The sequence below is a fragment of the Pleurodeles waltl genome, chromosome 8, assembly GCF_031143425.1.
Source record: "Pleurodeles waltl isolate 20211129_DDA chromosome 8, aPleWal1.hap1.20221129, whole genome shotgun sequence".
NCBI classification, from domain to species: domain Eukaryota; kingdom Metazoa; phylum Chordata; class Amphibia; order Caudata; family Salamandridae; genus Pleurodeles; species Pleurodeles waltl.
The window spans coordinates 155,209,443-155,231,775 of NC_090447.1; the positions used below are offsets into that span (position 1 = coordinate 155,209,443).

Consider the following 22,333-nt stretch of genomic DNA (forward strand, 5'->3'; position numbering starts at 1 on the left):
CAGGAGATAAAAGACCTTATGTCCATTAACATAGACACTGAATGACGTTCAAACTTGCCTCACAATGGCAAAAGGAGGGATTGAGAAAATGTACATAAAGTTAATCATACACCATAGCTGCTAGGCATCTGTTTATCTTTATTATGTTGCCATGTGCTCGACAAACCTCCTGAACTTTGATGATTGACCTTGTGCTTGCAGCCTTGGGCTGCAATCTGCTTATCACTGCCATATTACTTTTTCCAATTACAGTTCCGAGAATTGTCGTGCTTAATCAGTAACTGCCAGAACAAGTTTGTACAGGTCGTTGCCACCTCCTGCCAGCTGCATCTGTACCTTCTCCCACCACACGTGTATCCCTGAAATATTCTGAAGACCACAGAGGACCTTGAATACGATAGGGGTGGAGTTGTCCTTGGACTAAGCAGTTTTGTGTGTATATAAGGTTGGGTGCCCCAGAGTGAAGGGGCAGCCTCCGTAGGATAGTCACTTGACTGTCCTGGGACTCTGTATTAGCTTGAGCTATAATCCATGTAATGAACTTCTCTTTATTCCTCCAGTTGGTGACTCCGTCTGATTTGTGAACTCTCTGCTAAATTGACCCTGAGGACATAAAGGGTGTCCCTCCACCGCTGGGAAGGAGACCCCGGTGGGGGTCAAATCTTTCCTGGTTCCTCAGTACTGTTGGTTTATCTTCATGGTCTCTCAACAGTGTAGCTTCCAGAAGGGCACATATGTAAGTGGGTCTCCCTGGCTCTCTTAACCGCTGCGCTGTGAATACTGGCAAGAATGGGGATAACAGACAGAAGCCAAACCCGCCTCACATTTGAGTCAAAGCGTGCTACTAAATCCCAGCAAGATGCTCGCTCAAACCAAGAACAAGATACGATGCCCCAGGCTGCGACTGTGTTCAAGACCATGCTTATGGCCATGCAGCAGAATCTACAGTCTATCGATAGAGAAAATTCTTGCAGTCATACAGGCTAAAAATGAAGATCTGGAGGCGGGCTCCCACCGTAAAAACTTGTGCATTACTCGCATTCCAGAGTTCCACAACACAGGTAAAATGGAACAGTGTGTGGAAAATATGTTCATCTTGCTATTTGTCTCTGAAAATTTGTCGCACATGATGAGGAGAGTGCATTGAACCCTCATGGCGCGGCCGTTTCCATGCCCTATTATAGCCTAGCTACTCAACTGTACAGACTGGGATTTGATGCTCCGTCTGGCATGGGAGAAGGACAAACTATCAGGACAACAGTGTAGCTTTCAAGGCGGCAGTGCAGGCATCGTGCAAATAATTTATGTCTGTCAAAAAGTGTTACAGAAGTCGGCAATATCCTAAGCTATACCCTACACTGTTCGCTTATGCACAGATCATCAAGTAGCTTGGAAAATCTTTGCAACACCCAAAACTGCAATGTGTTGTTGCCATGAAACTCACCCCAGGACGTCGTTAGCAGTAGGACACCGAGATGGAAGATGATGGCAATTGATTTTCTATGCCCGCAGGCACTCTTGGAACAAGTCAAATGTGGCCAGTCTCACACCTGCCAAAGCTGATGACCTGCAGTGCAATCACAGTGCATGGCCAGGCACTTACCCAAGATAATGGGAGTCATTTGCATGATAATGGAGCGCAATTGATATGAGCTTTGTTTGGCCTATGAAACACCTAGATCTACATTGAGTGGGACCCCGACAGTGCTGCAGTGGATCCCCTTTCCACATATGATTCTGCACTTAACTCACTGCATGTTTGAACTAGCTGGTAGAGTGCTGTCACTCCTGGCCACCTCCGATCATTTGGAGGAGTACAGGGACTATGGCTGCACCAGAGTAGAGGGTTCACCTCATATGTTCTCACAATGTGATACACCAGCAGATGCTGTGAAACATGATTTAATGTTTTTATCTATGAATCTTTCTCCTTCAGGTTGCGGAAATACCTTTGGCATGTTTGGATGCTGAAGTGGGTGGGGTGGGGTTTACTGTTTGTTTTTGTTGCCAACATTGTGCTGCTGCCTGCTGTTCGCATTTGACATACAGTTTGGTTAGTATTAAAAAGATGTTGAAATGGCCTCAACCCAAGGATGCGTTTCTCCCATAACCTGGAATGTGCAGGGCTTAACAACCCGCATAAAACGAGACAGGTGCTTTCCCTCTTGGATACTCACAAAATACAAGTTGCACTCCTGCAAGAGACACACTTAACACGCCATACAGAGACTGCGCTAGGTGCTCGCTGGGCAGTATTTAGGATGGTCTCTTCCTAATCCTCCTACTTTTGAGGGGTAATGATATTGGACAAAAAGGGAGTGCCCTTCACTGTCACTCACTCTGAAAGAGACACTCATGGCCACTATGTAACAGTACAGGGTAGTCTTTTTGGCACCCCAGTGACACTCAAATTCCTGTGGGCCCAATATAGATAACCCTCAATTCTACATGAAGCTCTGGCGCTAGTTGCATCCTCTTAAACCCACTGCCATCCTATGGGGTGGGGGGCTTAACACAAATTTAGATCCAGTACTTGACTGATCGGCCACATCGGACTGGCTTGGAAAACACTCTGCCAAAGTCATATGTGAGGGAATAGAGGACTATGGGCTTGTAGACCTATGGCGATTGTGGAATCCCTCCAGACAAGAGGGTACGTTCACCTCATCGGTGCATGGGTCATGGTCCAGACTGGATTCATGGCTGGTAACTCAGGAGGTGAGTACTTGGGCTATGGATATGCAGCATCTACCCAGAACGTTGTCTGATCATGTACTAGTGAAACTGGCAGTCTCAATCCCTACTCACGCCCCTACACAATTCATCTGGAAATTTCAAGCAACAGAGCTCCTGGATCCAGTATTCCAAGAGGAGCTATGCTTGACTGTTCTCAAATATTTTGAAAAAAATGTGGGCTCCTTAGAGGGGGCAGATACACTCTGGGAGGCATTTAAAGTCACAATCAGGGGAGTTTGTATTAGCATGCAAGCAGGCTTCATGAAGACAATACGCAGGCAGTTGCAGACTATAGAACATACGCTGCAAAACCTGGAATGCGACTATTAATCTACACCTCGCCCTAGTACCCTTGCTGTCATTCGGCAATAAATCACAATCTTCACTAACATGGCAGCAGAGCTGTCCCACTTGTCAAGATGTCAGGTAGTGAGGGCCTATGAGGAGAGAGGACTTTCAGGATGCAGCTCAGCGACCAAGTTCAAGACAACCTGGGCACATACAGATATTGTAAAAATAACTGCCCCCGAAGGTACAGACTGCTATGAATCACCTGCCATTCCATCCGATGTCGCAGACTTCTAACACACATCTATTTGATGCCAAGAGCTTGGATTCAGAGGCAGAGATAGCTGAATACTTAGAAGATGTGGCCCTGGTGTGACTCTCCCTTGGTCAGTGGGAGTAGCTGGTACAGCCCATTACAGTAGACTAGGTCAAAGATGCCTTACGCCCGCTACCAACAGAACAGAAAAACTCCAGGGATCGATGGCCTGATGGGTGAATTTTACATTCCAGCGCCACACCTTCATGTGGTATATGAAGAAGCAAATGTTAAGCAGATCTTGCCTCCTTACCTCAGGAAAGCCTTAATTTATGCATTATTAAAACCTGACAAAGCGCCTGAACACCGAGTCTTAAGGACTGCTATATTTAATCACTACGGATGCAAATATCCTTGCTAATATACTAGTGACCAGGCTGCAGCCACTGCTCACTAATCTGGTTCTACCAGACCAGCCAGGCTTTATGCCCACTTGCTCAACAACACAATCTACAAACCCTTTGTGCGTTACTTTATTAACTTAATTCCTCTCTGAAGGCGGCGGCTGTTCTTCTGGATGCTGCTAAAGTCTTTGATTCCATTGGGTGGACATACATATGCATAATTCTGAATCCCATGGGGATCTCCCAGGCATTTTTATGGTGGATTCGCCTGTAATACACCAACCTGTAGCCCGGGTATGTATTAATGGTAACACTTTTGAGATGCAGCACATCCACAGGGGCACATGACAGGGCTGTCCTTTGTCACCAATATTATTTGCACTCACACTGGAACCTCTAGCATGTGATTCGCCAGTGGCGTGCAGCCTCTGCACTGCAATTCCAGCTAAGGCCTCTAGGTATTTGCCTATATCCAGATGACATGGTGTTATATGTCTGATACTCTACCACACATCTGGCACCAGTAATCCTGGAATACTGTAAATTTGAGCAATACTCAGGCCGAAGTATTAACTGGTCGAAGTAAGTCATTTTCCCTCTGACTCACAGTACAAGGTCACAACCTCTGGACTTCCCCCTAGTGTGGAGTACAGACCCTGTCAAATATTTGTGGATCTGGATCCACAGAGATCCGGAGCTGGTGGTTCCATATAATTATGGGAAAGCCATCTCGAAACTGGAGGAACAGGAAAACAGGTGATCCATACTGCCCTTATCACTGGCGGACAGAGTGGCTGTCATGAAAATGGTAATGCTACCCAAATTTATTTACCCATTTATTAATTTTCCTATAGTTCTACCACAACACTTTTTCAAAACACTGGCATGGGTGGGGAAGCAGCCCAGGATTAGTTGGGACAGGCTCACACGTCCATATGCACAAGTGGGGATTTGGTGCATCAGCCATGCACCTGTATCATTTGCGTGCCCCGGCAGTTTGCGCACTATTGGTATCACCCTAACGGCTACACACCACACCAGACGGTAGAACGTGATGATGCACATCCCATTCCACTCAAAGCCATTCGGTCACGCAGATGTATTTCGTATTAAGACCAATACCATTCACTGCACTACAAGGGCCTGGAGGATGCTCGAGATGTAAGCGAAAAAGGACCCTGTTTATTGTCCCCCACTTCCTCTACTGTTCCACCCGGCCATATCGGTCACCCAAGAGGCTGGAGCACTATCTGTACTTAACAAGTCGGGGTTGAAGGCTATGGGTTACACTTATCCAGGAGGGAATTTCATTGCTCTGGCTGACCTCTCGCACACACAGCATCTGAACCCGCTATTGACATTCACATACTACTGCCTTCAGGCAGTCATGAGAGAACTGTATCCCCAGTTACCTGAGGAGCCCACTGAACTCTGTGCACTCCAAACTTTACTCTCTTGCATTACGCGCATGAGCATTATTACTAATTTGTGCAGCGGGGCGCAGGAGGACATGCCGACAGCCTCAAACTCCGCACTTGAAAGTGGAATGCAATACTTGACACACCACTGGTCCTGGCAGACTGGGTTTTCTGTTGTACACTAACAGGCATGCTCACCTCCACTTGTAATTTGTGCCTTATTCAATTCAAGTATTTACAAATAGATTATACACCTGTCAAACTGTTTAGATATGGACGAGGAGGGATGCGACCTGCTTGCGCTGTGGAGCACTTGTAGCTTGGGTGTGTGCTCCTATCCGGCAATTTTGGGCACAATTTGTAAATGCTCTGTTGGCCATGGTGAAGGATCCAGTGGAGTGCAGCTACCAGGTGCGCTTGCTTGGACTACTTAAAAAAATACAACCAGCACATTGCAGGCTGGCGACAGAGGCTTTAGTATTTGCAAGAATGAGAGTGGCCGTACACTGGGGCAAACGAGCTGCACCAACAATAAAACAGAGGCTTAATGATATGGCGTATTCCAGAAAACAACTGGAACGTGCTGGGGAGTTTCTGCTGTCCTCGAGGCCAAAGGATATTTGGAGCCCACTTAAGGCGTAGCTACCAACAGTCCTGGATGCGTCCTAAAAAGTTTGGTTAAACAGGTGATGTACGCCACAACTCTGTGTGATAAGAAATGTAGGAGCTCGTGATACCGGTACTGTATGGAACGTGTGATTTGTCTTACGGTATGCAGCCCTCGTGGCGGTATGTTTATGCTTTTTGTTGTATGATGACAAAAATCTAATAAAAAACACACTCCATGCCAGTTCTAGGTGCACCACTTGCATTCTTATCTGCATACCAAACTCACCTTCAAGGACTAGATCAACTGGAAGCAATCTGCCGTCTAGTTGAAGCATGCGTGAAGGATTCTAGACTCCGGCATTAGAGAGGTCTAGCCAGGCTAGCAATAGACATGGGGTAGACTTGCATGCCAATGTAATGTCAGCCTGCACAAGCCAGGATACTAGGATACACCTTTCCACACTTCATGTTGGTGAACGTCACTATCATTCTCCCTATCTGCCACTCCACAAATACTGCCATGTGAAGCATAAGCGTGTAGAGATGCAGTGTGAATGCTTGCAAAACAGGTCATGCTAATGGGACAGGGCAGTTTCCATGCAAAGACAGCATCACACTGTGAAGAAATTCAAGCAGCACTTTTGGCATGACACGATTATTTTAAGGGTGTGTTCTGTTCACTTGGGTGCTAGTGTTGGCATTATCCTTTTATAGAGATGAACCATGGGAATCCAGCCATGTCAGGGTATTTCCACCTCAGTTCCAAACTGGTACAAACCCCATAATGTGTTAGAGTTATTGCATGGGCTATTTCTGGCCATTCACTGTGGATGGGGATGCAAGCAACCCAAGACTGGTTTAATTCTCCTTGGGCCTCCTCAGTGATGTGCAGGTTGAGACTTATGATAACAGCAGGCTTGGGACCCACGTCCTACTTTTGGAGACTAACTGAGCAATGTATCAATACGTAGGTTCTTAGTTAAGTAGTTTACTGAGATGCATCGCCTAATTAATAGCCATTTAAAAATGTAGTTCTTAAATTCGCTGGGCTTTGGATCAGCAGAGCTCGTCATAAGCCGCACACTTTCACGGAGTCTAGTATTGGAGCAGGCCTTTAGAAGTTGGATGGTAGAGCCGTTTGAAATGAAGAGTGCGCCCGATTACTCTTTGCAGCATTATTCATGCAATCAACTTCCAATACATTTACCTAGGACAACGCAACCATGTTTTTTCTAAGGATACAAAGCTAAGGAGTTTGAAATGTGCCTAGGATTAATTAAAATGCCAGCGCTGTGGAAGGGTAAATGCAAGTGACCTCTGTAATGGGTAGGTTCAAGTTTGGCAGCAGGACTTTGTTGTTGTTGAAACAACCTGACCGCATTTTAGGACTGAGCTAAGCAGGATGTCTTTTTGGATCAGGCCCTGGAAACCAAGCCTAGTCAGGGTACGAATTGACTTGAGGGGGAGCTGTATGCACAGGGTTTGCAAGTAGCACCGTCAAATGTTAAGTAACACTAAATGAAAGGGGTTGCAAGTCTAGCACGGTGAATGGAAAGACAACCACGAGATTCAAAGCAGCTGACGTAATCTAAAAAGCTCCTAAATGCTGATCGAATTGTCACCTAAACCTCAGAAGAGAGGTGACCCCGTTTGACCTCCTTACATGCTGATGCATGCAGTAAACCAAGCCTAGGGCAGAAGTCTTAGGGGTAAAACCACACGCTGGGCAGAATGCACCAAGAGATAAAGTGAGGACGCCTACCTGGTTGTAATTCGTACGCACTTAATACTCCGACTGCTTTTACATACCTCTGGAGACCTGTGGATTTACTTGCACATTCTGACAAGATGGTACATGTGAGTAATATGCAGCCTCATTTTATAGTGGTAATATGTTGTGTACTAGTTACCGATCAGATGGCATTGCACAGCACACACAACTTTACTCAGGATGCAGATATCAAACCACCTGCATCAGCAAACCAGGGCTAATACACAGCATGCAAGAGTACGTAAAATAGTGCTTCTGGGGTAGTCTTTTATGTACTCTAACACGCCTTTACGAATCAGTTGCAAAACTTCTACAATGGGGATACAATGAGAACATTCTGCTCCTATCTCTATACAGTTAGTACAAAAAGACAGCATTGTGCCCCGTTTGAAATTTTACTAAGGGGGAGTTGGAAGATTTAGAGCCGATTCACATAGGCGTGAAAGAGTATGTAGAAGATTACTCCTGTAGTACTACTTTCAGTACTCCTAAATGATTTTGTGAATGGTGCCCTATTTTCACAGGACTCAAACACTGGCAGATATAGGAGGAGCTTGAGACTTTACTGCTGTTGCTCACGAGGATAACAAAAGATGGGGAAGAGCGTAGAACACAGATTTACTCACTTGTCCAGGTCGTTAGATTTGGTCTCGTAGCTTTTCATTACACGAAGTACTTGGACGTCCTGACTCAAGAAGCAGGGAGGTAGAAGGCCATGAATACCAAGCTGCAGTCTTTCTTCCAGCGTGAAGGCCATGCCCTGTGGAGCGGAGGGAGAGGTCACAGTCAAGCACTTCAAGTAATAAGCTCTAAGGCTTACACAAAGACAGTATCAGAGCAAAGCAATACGTGTGGCAAAATATTACTCTCCAGGTTTTTATATTTAGCAAGTGTGTTCCATTTGTTTTATCAAACTACATTTGTTTCCAAATAAAAACATAGTATTAATAGCAAGTGATAGATGCTCATATTCTAACAAACCAGACTTGTTGACATCCTTATCATTAAGGAGAACAATCCTTAAAGTGTTCATTTTCATGCAACCTATAAGAGGAATGTATGTAATGCCACAAGGTCTAACATTTAATTCAATAGATGTGACGCTTTCACATACATGGTCTAGTGAAGCATGTTAAGAAAAAGCCTCTTCCATCAATTCCTCGTTATTGGCCCAGGTTGGCAACGAAGATACTAGGGACCTCATTATTCTTACTCAGCCAGATTTACTTACCTTGCAGCATGTTGCGCTTTCGGAAAATTCCTCCCCACAACTTGAGGTTTTTTTTTCCCTCTGGCAATTTTACTGAAGGATTATGTATTTTTCAAGTTAGGAAGACTCACTTTTGCTATTGGAGTTACTACACTTGAATTCAGCACATTTTCCCTGGATCCCTAGAACCGACCTGTTTTGTTGGTTTGTCCATCCAAATTCTACTTGGTTATTTTCTTCATGAAAATTACGCCAGGTTAATTGGCAAAATGTTTCACAAGGAAAAATTCAGTGTTTTATTTATTTTTATTTTTTACCAATTACTGCACTACTAGGTTTTGCCTATTTTAAAACACTTCCAAACTCGAAGCAACACAAGATACAGTGATTTACACAGGATCTAACAGTTTAAACCCAGATTAGAAACGGAAGGCAGGCCTCCAGGTACCAGACCCAAGCATTTTAGTTACTGAACCCCAAATCCTCGCTATTGTTATTGTCAGGAGTCCAAAGATGTGTACAATAATGGCCTCTGGCAAGTAAAACACTGGCCTGTTGATCCATGGATTCAGACATGAAAGACAGTCTCAGATCCCTACCTTGGGTAACTGTATTGCAGCAAAAGTGACATTTGCAGCTCCACCTTCGAACCCTGAGGCACCAAAAACACATCCAATTTGATGGCAAGTAACAACTCGCTGCCTTCCAGAAACATTTTTAAAAAAGGAAACAGCACTAGGGTACAAACCGGCAGGGGGCACAACACGCTTTCTGTTGGAAAACAATATAATAGTGGGGTCAGGAAGAGGACATTGTTCTACAAAGTTACAGAAGACTGTAACTCCTCCCACAAAAGTAGAAGAAGTTTGAGTTCAGATGAAGATCTCTCCATAGGATGAAAAATGCAATTGGAAATTTAACGCATGCTCAAGATTAACACAACAAGAGGAGAAAGGTGTGGGCTGACGGGTCAGGGGACAAACAGGAAGTGAAAGGCCATCCAGTAAATATCCAATGATAGGAGAGAAGATACAGAGAACAGAAATAACGGGGGGCACAAAAATCCAGAGCACCCAGAAGTGACAAACAATCTCCTTATTCTTACATTAGTTTTATTCTTGGATTTGAATTTGACTTTGAACTCAAGGTACCACAAGTAAACGCGCCTTGATAGCAAACTCATTACAGACCTGTGCTTCAAGTTTTAGAGTCACTTAAGCAAGTAATTGGGCTAATTCTGAAAAGATCAAACAGAGATTTGTCACAAAACAACAGTCCAGGCATTATTCCAATACCCACACTGAATTTCCCTTTAATTAGTGTAAATGCTTTCAGATGTTTTTTCTTTGTATTCGGATTTATATTGTGATTAACGGAAAGGCCCGAGTTGGCCAGTTGAGTTTAGGGAGTGATCAAAACACTGCTTGGTTTCTTCCTCAAACACTATTTCGCTGTTGAAGAAAATAATACTTCTGCACAGATAAAAAAAAAAAATTGACATTATACTGAAACAATGATGTAGTCCCTTTTAAGTCTTACAGTGAAGGATTGCAATCTATCCGGGCCTTGCCCCAGAAAGCCCGGATTTGGGCTGATCTGTATTGATCAGAGGGAACACTGTCACAATAGAAACTTTTGGTATGGTGTGATGTAGATAAATCATCCTTTATTTATCAATTTATTTTCTTCTTCGTGCAAGAACCCACTGCACTCCCCAACCTACTGAAGGCTCTTTTTAGGTCTGGCTTGAAACAGCAGGTGTCACCAGACCTCATGTGCTCAACCTAAAAATAGCTTTCAAGAATACTTCAGAAAGGGGTTTTGACTCAGCCCAAGTTAGTAGCCATAATTTGATTGGTCAGAACTGTTTGCTTTTCCTGAAAGAGTGCTTGTATTGTACTCCTCTTTTGGGGTTCTCTCTCACCAGTTATGGCTGCAGTGTTAAATCGTGATGGTGTGGCAGCACGCAAGGGAAACTCTAGTTAGTGCTGCAATTCCACTGGCTGAAAGGGATATTTCCTCAGCCAACATGTCTTTCCCTTTTAAAATGGTTTGCAGAGCTGCCAAGGCCTTTGTTTTGTAGTTTGTTCGGCTCCAGTTTGCGATACACCAGTACCTGCTGCCTCCTGGCTCCAGGGCTACTTTACAGTATATGATACACAGATAGCAACTGACCGGAAGAGGGACATATGCTGGCCTGCACCTCCCTGAAGAAGTACTCCAGGATTGGCAGAGCGGTCCAGGAAAGAATGGAGTCTGAATCTTCAGTTTTTTTCTACCCTCCTCCCTGGGTGACTCCAGGGAGCTCGCATTGTGTCTACTGTGTGCCGGGAGGTGCTGTGCCGGCCTGTGCGGACCCACTTCAGACACATGTACGTAACCACCGCCTGCTGCTATTGTGCCCCACCTGTTTTCACAACCACAGTGCCACCTCAAGCGCTCAATGCCCCATAATCTACACTTACTTGTCCCTTCCTCTGAATCCCTGTCCCCTGTTCTATAACTCCTGGTACATCTTTTATTATCTTTACAGTTTGCACCCATCTCTTGGCAAACTTTGGTTTTGTCTATTTATACATAACGCAAACTAGAACGATGGTCATTTAAGGGCAGATAGGTTTGAGAAAGGTGACAAATAGCAAACAGTTGCAAGAAAATGAGACTCTCCTGTTGAAATATGTCACCTGCATCACTTAGAGTTTTCCATAAACCTCAATACTTTCTCATTTCATGATTCTTTCACCCTGTCCTCGTACATACTTTTCTATGTCGCACCCCTCTCAGGGTAGTCTTTTTTTGTTTCTTTTGATTATAAAACACTAGTTAGCTGCCCCTTCTCTCCTTCTCTTCCTTTTGTTCATATGAGATTTCGATCCTTGGCGTTTCTCTCCTATTCCTCTGCCTCTCGCCTCCGCTCTCTTCCCCTGCAGCTGGCAGTGGGTTTGGTCTCCTGAGATTGACTGCTGCCTTTGTGCAGAGGCCATGAGATCACATAGTACAGTAACAGATGGGATCTGAGACTGGACAGGTTTTTAAATACTGTGACTCATTGACTGTTACACCCAAACAAGCTAAATCTTTCTGTAATTCACAATTCATTTTGAAAAAGTTGCCACTTCACCAAGTTAAGCAAGGCCATGAGTTTTAGTGCAGATGTTAAGACAGTATGCTCTCATGAAAAGTAACAGAACACGTGCAGGGGTGTGAGTGCAGGGTAAGCAGTGTGCAACTGGAGGGTGTGAGGTGTATAAGTGTGCAAAAAGAGCAGTATGTGAGTAGATAAGTGATGTGTGTGTAGTGATAGAGCCTGAAATTTAGTAGAGTCCCTAATGTCACAAAAGTCATCAGAATTGACAATTATGCCTTATGATATTCAGAGTACTAACAGTTTAAAACGTAGAGAATTTCACTTACAGGTTTATGAATGTGCCTTTCTGTATAATGCAGAGTTCAACTTAGGTGGTATTTGAATTAAATTAAATGTTAGCAGGATTAAAGTGGTATCAAAATGTAATGTAGACTCTAGGCTAACAGAATATATCAAAACAATATTGAATTTCTACCGATTATTGATTAGAATACATGTTCAAATATAGAAGAAATGTAGTACTCTGCCATGCCTATAGTTATTTCTTAACAGAATCTGTGCACATTTAAATTGAATAGAAGCATATTGTTAAAGGATTATTAATGATTAATTTATAAGTGTGCATATCAAATGTGCTTTATTAAATTGTATTAATTACATGTATTGAAAATGTTCTTGCTTTAGCTCAAGTAAGGCCTGCAAGTTGAATTTTGTGACTGTGCAGGAATGTGGATTTATTTTTTCATAACATGAGCTTTCTTTCCGATTCCATTCCCATGAGAAGCCTAGCTTTTGGTAATAGCCCCCATTGTTTAAAACATAGAGAGGTTGTATTTCAGTGACCTTGAAATCAGAACACTGTGGAGCATGGACTGCCATTTTATACAATTATTTTAAACCAGTATGGAGTCATATAGATGGAAAATGTTCCCATGACAGACCTGGGAAGGGATGCGTATGTTGCAGTTTTGAGTTGTGTGATCAATTATTATTGGGTGATGCCCCTTTAACATAATGCAACTGATTCCCCTGGCAAATCAAATCATTTTATGAACTTTGATATTATAGTGTTCTTTTTGGACTTTGGTGTCAGAGACAGACATAGAGACACTCCGAGTCAGAGGGAGAAGATGCTGCAGGTTCCAGGATGCTTTTTGACCTGAATCTTTGCTGATTAAGAACCCCTATATGGTGAACACCTTTAGACAGTATATTCCCCTCGGACTTGCCCCTTTGCAATGTCCTGTTGAGCCTTAGAATTTTCTCTCTCAAGCCCTTTCAGGTCACTCTTAATTGAGCCCCTGACATGCCGACACATTCCCTTTTTACCTATCTTTTGCCCACCTTAGTTAGATCTTGGGTGTCTGTTTTCATTCTTCCAAGTTCTTTTCATCTCTTTTGTCCGCATGAGTTCAGCTGCACACGTCAGTCTCTAATTTAGTTAAGATAGGGTTATCCCTTTGCTCATTTGAAAATTGTTAATGCCCACTGACTCTGATTCATGTTTGCCCAACCTGAGCAACACTTATCCTTATCGTCTCTACCACAATTAATTACGTTGGTGTTTTCTATTTTGGTTTTTGAATGTTTAGTTTTGTTACTGTTAGTTTGACTAAACTTCTTTAATCGCCTTGGGCAACCCCTGGTGATACTGTATGTTTATAATTTTGTATTGAGAATAATTTCCAGGACTTTAATCCTGAGTTTGCAATAAATCCCCTTAACTTTATTCCCAACTGGAGTTTCCTTGTGTGGCCAAATAGGCCATACCGTTTAAGATTTATTGCTCTGAAACTGAAATTTGTTTAATGGCTCTACCACACTATTGCTGGGTCGAAAGATCCATAGACTCGATGAGCACTGGTTATTGTGAAGGATGAATGCAGCATGAGCTGTTGTGTGTGCTGGGTGAGGTGGGCGAGTGAATAGTGAGCTGTCAGGGTGAGTTTTATTTTAGTGGTATGTGAGTGCATTGCGAGGGATGAGTTAGGTGACTGCAGTGTCCGGTGTAAGAGTGCAAGGTACATGGTGTGAGATCACAGGGTAAACTGCAGGATGAGTGGTGGTTGAGAGGTGTATTAGTACAGGGTTTGAGGTGTGCTTATGTGAATACAGAGCGAGTGGCATGCATCTGCGAGTCCAAGGTGTAGCACATTAAAGCCAGACCTCTTGGCATTGCCAATACTTCTTTTGTTTTTTCTTGGTCCATCCTATACAGTTACTGCACTTCTTTGATGTCTGACCAAGAGTCTTTCTTTGCTTAGCTTCCGCTTTGGGGCTCCTCTTGCATTACAGACCCATTTCTTCTACTAGGTCTAGATTGCGGGGATGCCCACCAGTTTTATTTTACATATTCTGCCAGCACCTACAGTGATGTATTAACCTGGTGTGCGATACTAGCATGAAAATCATTTACTGCAAGATTATACCTGTTTGGTACCTGCATAGCCTACAGAATTTATTTAAAAAGAAAACTCATAAATTCCATGACGTGTATCATAAGCTTACACTTTGGGGAGCTTTATAAGTAGTTGCAGAGGTCACTGCAGGTTGAAGGTGTATGAGAGCGAAACAAGTGTAAGTTATGACCGTTAAAGTACCCAATTCACACACCCTGCTCGTATATTGCCTTTTCCCCCCAATGATAGATGTTGTTTCTCCACATTGGGCAAATTTTGGTGTAAAGAAGCATCACAATTCAAATCTGTCTTTTGTATTATTTTTTCCTTCCATGTAAATATTTTCTTTGGAATACATGACTTTTCAACACATAACCTACGCACATGGGGAATACGGGAACACGTAGCATAGATTTGAAAGTGCAGGTAAGTGTGAGAAAAGCCTGGACATCATTTAGAGTGCCAAGCCTTCGACTCCTGGCTTGCCCCTTGCGACCTCTGGCAATGCCTATGCTACGCCTGGCCTTAGCCATGGCAAAATCAATGCAAAGAACAGAATATAAACAGTGGTCTAATGAACATGGTTTACATGCTGTTGAGTGAATGCACTTTCAGTTACAAATCAATAAATTCAGAAGTGCAATTTGCATTTTTTTTTAGAATATTTTTTTTATTTTAAAAACTTTTTTTTTTTTATTCACTGCCATGTTTGATTAAAAATTGTGTTTTCAACATCATGCCGGTCTACCAAAAGTGTAATAGTTCTCTACATGCATCATAAATAAAAGGTTATTAAGAATGTTAAAGAGCTGATCAAGACAATAACATATATGTTATGGGTAAAGCATGGCCTATGCAAATTAGTACTGGTGGGCTTGACTTCTATTGTTTTTTTACAATCTCTTGATCATCCCTTTGTGATTCAGAGAGGCACTTTCTCTTTGAGGTATACAGTGGGCTTCACCGACAGGGATGTCAACAAAATCACAGTCTTGTGGCATCACCTCCTGGGATTCAGGGTCAAAGGTCATATGATGTCAATTTCTGTCAAGTCACTAAGTTCAAGGGTTATGTGGTGTGACATCACTACTCCTGGCTCATATGTGAAACAACACCCATAGAGAAAAGCAGTCCTAATGTTTGGGAGTACACACAAGATTTAACACTTGAATTCCATTCCCTTCACAATATCCCTGGCCACTCTTCTTCAGTCCCCAGGGGGTCTTTACAACGTATACTATTGACTATAAACAAAATACACACTTAGTGCTGTACACATCCAAGACTATGCTCTTCGATGTAACATTTGCACAGTCAGTAGGGAAGGAGACTGATGGGTTCCACAAGTTCCCTCAGCAACATCTGGATCAACAGAACAGTGGTGATTTGAGTCTGACTAATGTGGTGGACATCAGAGTAAGGACAAACAAAAAGTAGAACCACAGTCTAACTGGTGAGCCTCTAGTGGGTGCATGCACAGTTAAGTATATATTACGACCGTAACTTGTAAAATTGAATTAGTCTATTTGATGCATTTGATGGTGTCAGTCTGAAATATTAGCCGCGTAGAAGAAACCTGAGTTTTGGGTACAAATATATGTTTTTTATATGGGCCTGAACAATTTGACACAACCACAGATTTTCATTGAGTCATGATCTGCTTTTATGGGTGATGGAGAAAATGAAGTCAGAGAAATTCTCATCTTTACAGCAGAAAGGGACTTTTCAAAGGCTTATGAGGTTTCCATTAACTAATGTCCCCCAGGTCACCTGCCAGCTCTTATCTATCAGCATTAGAAAAACTAGACAGTTTGAGGATTACTGGCTGACTTGTGAAGTCATTAGAAGACTTAAAACCAAGGACTGAAGACTTTATCTTCCAGTGGGAATAACAATGAAGAAGAATGGCATGGAACTATTCGGATCATGCTCATAGCATAAAACTCTGCTTCTGTTGAAAAGGAAGTCAAATACCTATTTCGCCCTTCCATCCTTTACTTGGAATTTAGGATTAGGAGGGACCTTCTTCCACTGTAAACAAGGAGGATCCCTTGGTAATGCAATGCTAGATGTGACCACTCTTCGGGGCTTCTTCAATAGGATATTGTGTGAATCTGACTAGTTTTATTTAAATCCATCATTATATAATACTTTAGAGAGATCCACCACTAGATCACAGAAATGTATTCTTCTAAGGTCTTCTTTAGCCAGTTATCTGTCCTGTTTTCTAATTTCCCTTGATATGTCTGTATGACTGAAGAGGGTACTAGACAGATTAGATCCCTCAAAGCCTCTTGATGCACCAGTCCTCAAACTTAAACAGCTATGTTTAACTCAACCACATTGTTTGCTCCGTGGAATGGGAAACGTCATTCGGTTAAAACCACATTTCAAGACTTGACTTCCTCTCAATAGTTCTAGGTTCAAGCACTTTTACACCAATACATATTTACATATAATTCTCTAAACCGTCAAGGCTGATATTGCACTCCCCAGATTCAAACCTATTCCATATGCACTCTGAGATAACCTATCCTACCTCTTGCTTCATTAATCAAAGTTATGTTGCATGTTTATACGTAAGTTTGACAGACTCTTGCTTATTTATTTATTTTATTTATTTGTGAGATTTATAGAATGCATGGCTACCAATCAAGGTTTCCCAGTGCTAATCTTCCTACTAGAGCTAATAAAGTCATGACAAGGGGACCAATGTGGAAGAAGAGAGAGGTGGGAACAGCCAAGTATATAGGCTTTATGGAAGGGTGCAAGTGATTAGCAGGTTCTTCAAGACCGAGGTAGAGTATTCTATAACATTTGTACCAGAAAAGCAAACGCCTGACCTACTTGATGGGCTCTCTTAATTCTGGGGACCTTTGCTAGTTCCTGGAAATTGGAGCAGAGCTAACGTCTGGGAGTATGCCATGAGACCAAGGAGCGCAGATAGAAGGGGCCTGAGTTGAAAAGGCATTTGTGCATAAAGCAAAAAGCTTTAAATCGTATCCATTGCTCAACAGGTAATCAGTGAAGAGTGTGAAGCAGAGTGGCTAAAGAAGTACATTTAGGAGGAAGAAGGAGAAATCTAGCTGCCACATTTTGAACAATCTGAAGCCATTTTAGAAGAAAATGTCCAACACACAAGTAAATGGCATTGCCATAGCCCAGTTTGGAGATTACCAGAGTGTGGACTACCGTTCTGTGGGCAGGTGCTGGAAGTTAGATTAGAATTTTTTTTTAGCCACTTCAGAATGACAAAACAGATGCCAGCAACTTTGTTAATTTGATGGTCCATATTCAGTTTGTTGGCAATCCAAACCCCAAGTATTTTGTACAACATGTATCGTTGACGGGGCACAGCTCAGGATATCTGAACACAGATGTGAACCCAAGATGTGGGTATGGTTGCCCACAAGTAGAACTTCTGTCTTGTCTCCATTTAATTTTAAGGTGTTCACATCCATCCAGGATGTACTTGGGCGAGACAGATGTTAAGAGGTTCTACCTGATGACTGTCCTGAGATGATAAAGATACCACAATTTGGGTGTCATCTGCACAGGAAGCAATCTTTGCTAGTGGACTCAGATAAAGATTGAACAGAAGAGGGCTTACAATGGACCCCTGTGGCACCCCATAGGTTAGATGGTATGGTTTGGACCTCTGCTGTTGAGAGTGGACCTGGAAGGTACGTGCAGATAGGAACAATCTCACCCAAGACAAAGCTGTGCTATGTACCCCTGCTTTACTCAATCTGGACAGTAAAACAGAATGATTCACAGCGTCAAATGCGGCACCGAGATCTAAAAGGATCAGTGTCACTGTGCCCCATTTGTCTAATTGACAACCCAGGTATTCTGTTACCCCAAGGAGAGCAACACTCCCTGCTGTGATCTCTAAAACCCGATTGAGAAGGATCTAATAAGCCATTTCATTCCACACAGGAGCTAAGCTGCCGATTGATGTGTTTCTCCAACACCTCAGCCAATATAGGCAGGACAGAGCTCGGCCTGTAGTGAGACCAGATCATTTTTTTTTTTTTTTTAAGCAAAGGGTGTATCCAAGGCCCGTTTCCAGGCTAAAGGGACAATACCCTAATTCAAAGAAAAGTTAAGTACTCACAGGAATTGTTCCATAACTCGTAATGCAAGCTTACCCATTATTGAGGGAAGGCATGGGTCGAGATGTGACCCAGATCTAATTGCAGCCAGGAGGGCACTGCATGAAGTCACATCTAAAGCATAAAATTATTTTAAAGTAAAAGAAGTGACAATAGAATATGTGGCTGGGCTGGCCTCGTTTAAACCAGTAAAGTATCTCCTATTTTTTTATTTTTTTTTATTTTTTAGAAAAAATAAAATCAGCAACTTCATAACATTGGACTTGGAGGAATGGTAGGGGCTGTGTTGGCCAGGTCCGAGAGATTCTTAACAACCCTGAATAGAGTTTGAGAGCAGTTTTTAGCTGCCTCAATTGTATTTGAATAAAACTTCACCTTGCCTGTCCTACATGCAAGGTAATATGTTTTTTAAAGCCAATCGTGGCCTACCTCTCGGCAAAGAGCTGGAACACCTTGCCTCTTCACCTAAGGCATTCACCATTGTTACTCAATCCAGGAATGATGCTCAATCCAGGAATTACCTTAAGACTTGGCTCTTTGACTGAAGCACAGAGGTCTGACCCCCCGCATCCCCCCACCCCACAGCACCTTAAGACCCTTATGAGTGGGTAGTGCGCTCTATAAATTCAGATTGATTGATTATCCACACAACTATGTCTTCTTCCATGCACTCTCCAGATGTTTACAGTTTTTTTTTCGAGAGAAGAGAATCACTGCACCATGCCGCAGGCAGATGAACACGAGACTTTTTACTAGTAATAGGCACACGCTATTCTTTCATTGTCCCACCAAGTCTTGTGCTAATACCATGTACTACAAATGATGGGTCAGTTTTAGGTCCTGTTGAAGGTGAAATATATATCATGGCATGTTCTAAGATATAAAGGTTGTAATCGAAGTCCTGCAGTGACTTCTTCAGCATTCTGATCTTGGCTTATTAGAACGGACACTCAGAAATGTCTGCAAGCAGCTTCTGGAGTCTGTCATTGTTACACATACACCTTGTTGCATTTTCCATTTTTTTTTTTTTTTTTTATACTTTTGCCATTTTACTTGTTTGCATATTGCATATATTTGTAACAAAAAAATAAATTAAATAAATTGCGTGTTTGTCAAGGCCAGACTTATTGGCTTTGCTGTGGTTGTTCAGGGTCGTGAGAGACCGCCAACTATTCAGCAAACAGAGGAACGCTACTAGCAGGAGCTTGTTTGTGACTCAACCATTTTGTGATTCAGAGTCTGACCACGCGAGTCGCACACCCAACCCAAGAGCAGGAATTATTTATTCTTCATGAAGGGAGACCCCGTGCACGCACAATGCACCACCAGGCCTCGTGGCACAGTGATCCTCTTATGCAGTGCAACGTCTTTCCCACAACACAGAAAAGTCTCTGATTTGGCACGTCCAGCTGGGAATCTTCGTGAAAAGATTGATTCATACAAGAACACAATTGCAGCAGCAGGGCACACTAACCTTTGGCTTCCAAATATTAAATCATAAAATCATAAAACAGAAGCTTCCATGGTCTGAGCTCAAGTCCTCAATTCTTTCTCTTGACAGACACCACTGTCTGTTTGCCTCCCATACAAATGAGGATCTTGTCTCGGGCCCTCTTGTAGGTTAGAAGAGAGTCATCTGTGTATGCAGTCCCCTAATCCTAAAATGAAACATGCAATTTTAAGGACTGTATTCAGTAGAAAAGTTTCAGGGTGAAAAATTCGAATAATCCACTTCTAAAAGGAAGAACTTTGAAAGCGTCAGTTTCAATGACTAAAAAGTGAAAAAAATTGAACTTCAAATAGTGTACTATTTTTCATTATTAATTATTTTATTAATGCTCAGCTTTTTTTGCAAGCCTCTTTTCAGTGTTATTCGTTTCTTTGCCCGCATAACTGTTCGTCATTTTTGTATCCTTCTTTGCCCTTTGCAATCTTGTTTATTGAATGAACTCCCTTTAAATGTCAAATTTCACTTGGGTTGCTATTTTCTTTAGAGAACACCCTCAAAAACCCAGGACTCCTTCTCCCTTTGCTCCATTTTACACCCCCAACACCCTCGCCCGCGCTTTCCTCTTTAATGGTTGCCCGTGGTTCTTCTTTTAGACCCTTTCAAACATTTTCAAAAAATTATTTGTGAAACTAAATGTTGCATTTCTTCAGAAATTCCTTTCTAAATTATTTTGAACATCTACATTTTTTTGCTTTCCTCAGTTGTTCGAGATTTTTAAATCTAATTCTAGTAGAAATACATTTTCATAACAAGGTCGTTTCTGTGCCTTTTCAACTTTTTGTAGAAATGATTTTCAATGAAAATACTTTACTTCTTTGCATTAGGGACAGGAAACATGCGCACTTTCCCATAATAACCTCCGTACTTGCATCGGGTCGACCAGACACAGGCCATAGAGTGTTTGTAAGGAGGTGAAACGTAGAGGAAACATACAACTCCCTGGGTAATGATGCAAATTTTCTATAGTTATAATTTATGCATAAAAACAGCTTGCCAGCGATACGTATTAGTAGAATGGAAGTGGCTGCGAATGTAGCAATTCTGACGTGCTTTAGGCTTGGAGCCACAATTGAGTTCTGTGTTTTGGTTCCAAATCCGCCAGGTGCTGAGCCCAGCACCCCAGGTGCCACGTGCTTGTTCCAAATTCTTCACCAAAAATAAGCCTTCCTATTTAGATCAGATTACCTACATCCTCCCAAGCACTTCTTAATTTCAGAAAACGAATTAATAAAAATAAGTTCAGGGGACAAAACGTTTTCTTTAGCGCCCACTGCTGACAATGCCGGAGGCTGGGGCTGTAGAATACCAATTCTGACTCCTCTTGACTGCACCTCCTGCTTCTTTCTTCCACCACCCTGCACTTCCTGTCCCTTTACCTCACTTAGCAGGTTCTTTTTACCCTCTCCATTCCCTTTCTCCACTTGTCATGGTTTTCAATTGTTCCTCCTTCCTCGTTGCTCTGAGTCAAATGACGATGAACAAATGACCACAAAATGAGTGCTGGTGCCCGCCACCTGCTGTCACCGGCACAGATCAAGCACTGCTTGCGAGAGAGTCGAGTCTAACCACCCGCAGTGAATGGGATGGCCAACAGATAAATTGGGTGCGCACTGACAAAGGAGTGAGACAATCCTCCCCACAGCCATGTGTCCTTGTGCTATTCTGTAATTCCTTATCGGTGAAATGACATGGTTATCATACTAGGTAATTGTTTAATTAACAAAACAAAAACAAAAATCAAAATAGTCTATTTATTTAAAAAAAAACAAAAAAAAACTCATACAAGTGGTGCCTCGTTATCAGAGACAGCTTACTGGTTTTCCTAAACAGTATTCTCCACAGATTCTCTGTGTCTGGGGAGACTTCACTTACAAGCACTAATATTTGAGATTGAATAATGCAATGATTGATTGGTAGCTGAATAATGTGAATGGCAAATGCTTTTCTAAAGAAATCAGCAGTGGTAAAAGTTTTTACTTTATTTTTAAGTACCACAAATCCCCAATAACACATAACGCTCCTACCCAGCATGTGACAACTGGTTCCTGACGTCCAGGGGCAGCCGGGGGCTACTGGGTCCACTTGTGACAAATGAAGTTATTTACCACTGTTGTCTTGAGTTCACGGTACTATTGGACCCCAAATTGGATTACCAAGTACTCACCTTTAGCACTTAACTCTCATTATTAACGAGGCAGAGCAATCTAAAGCCTACCCAACGAGGAGATAAGCATCACTCAAAACTCAGTAAAACACCAGAAAAATCACACTTGACGACCAGTTAGTGCTTTGCTTCACAAGAAAGCAAGTACATTAGCAGACAAAAAAACAAAAATCTATTAATAAAGTAAGGGACTCCCTAGCTCCTTCTTAGCCAGAGATCTGATCCCAAATGTTTTAGGGAATTTACATGCTAATCAAGTATACACATATCCCACATGTATGATAGTAACAGAACTCAGTTGGCGGGGACAGGAAGAACCTCTTTACATGTGGAGATTAGCAGTATATACCCGTGCTTGAAGAAAA

The 22,333-nt window shown here is 42.4% G+C and overlaps 1 protein-coding gene across 1 annotated transcript in view; it reads right to left on the reverse strand.

Moving 5' to 3' along the window:
* Positions 1-22,333, reverse strand: part of ME3 (malic enzyme 3) — a 384,512-nt gene that overhangs the window by 233,456 nt on the left and 128,723 nt on the right. Inside the window, exon 3 of the mRNA XM_069203992.1 lies at positions 8,109-8,242. Within this exon, the coding sequence (XP_069060093.1) occupies positions 8,109-8,242 (134 nt within the window). The remainder of the gene's footprint in view (positions 1-8,108; positions 8,243-22,333) is intronic.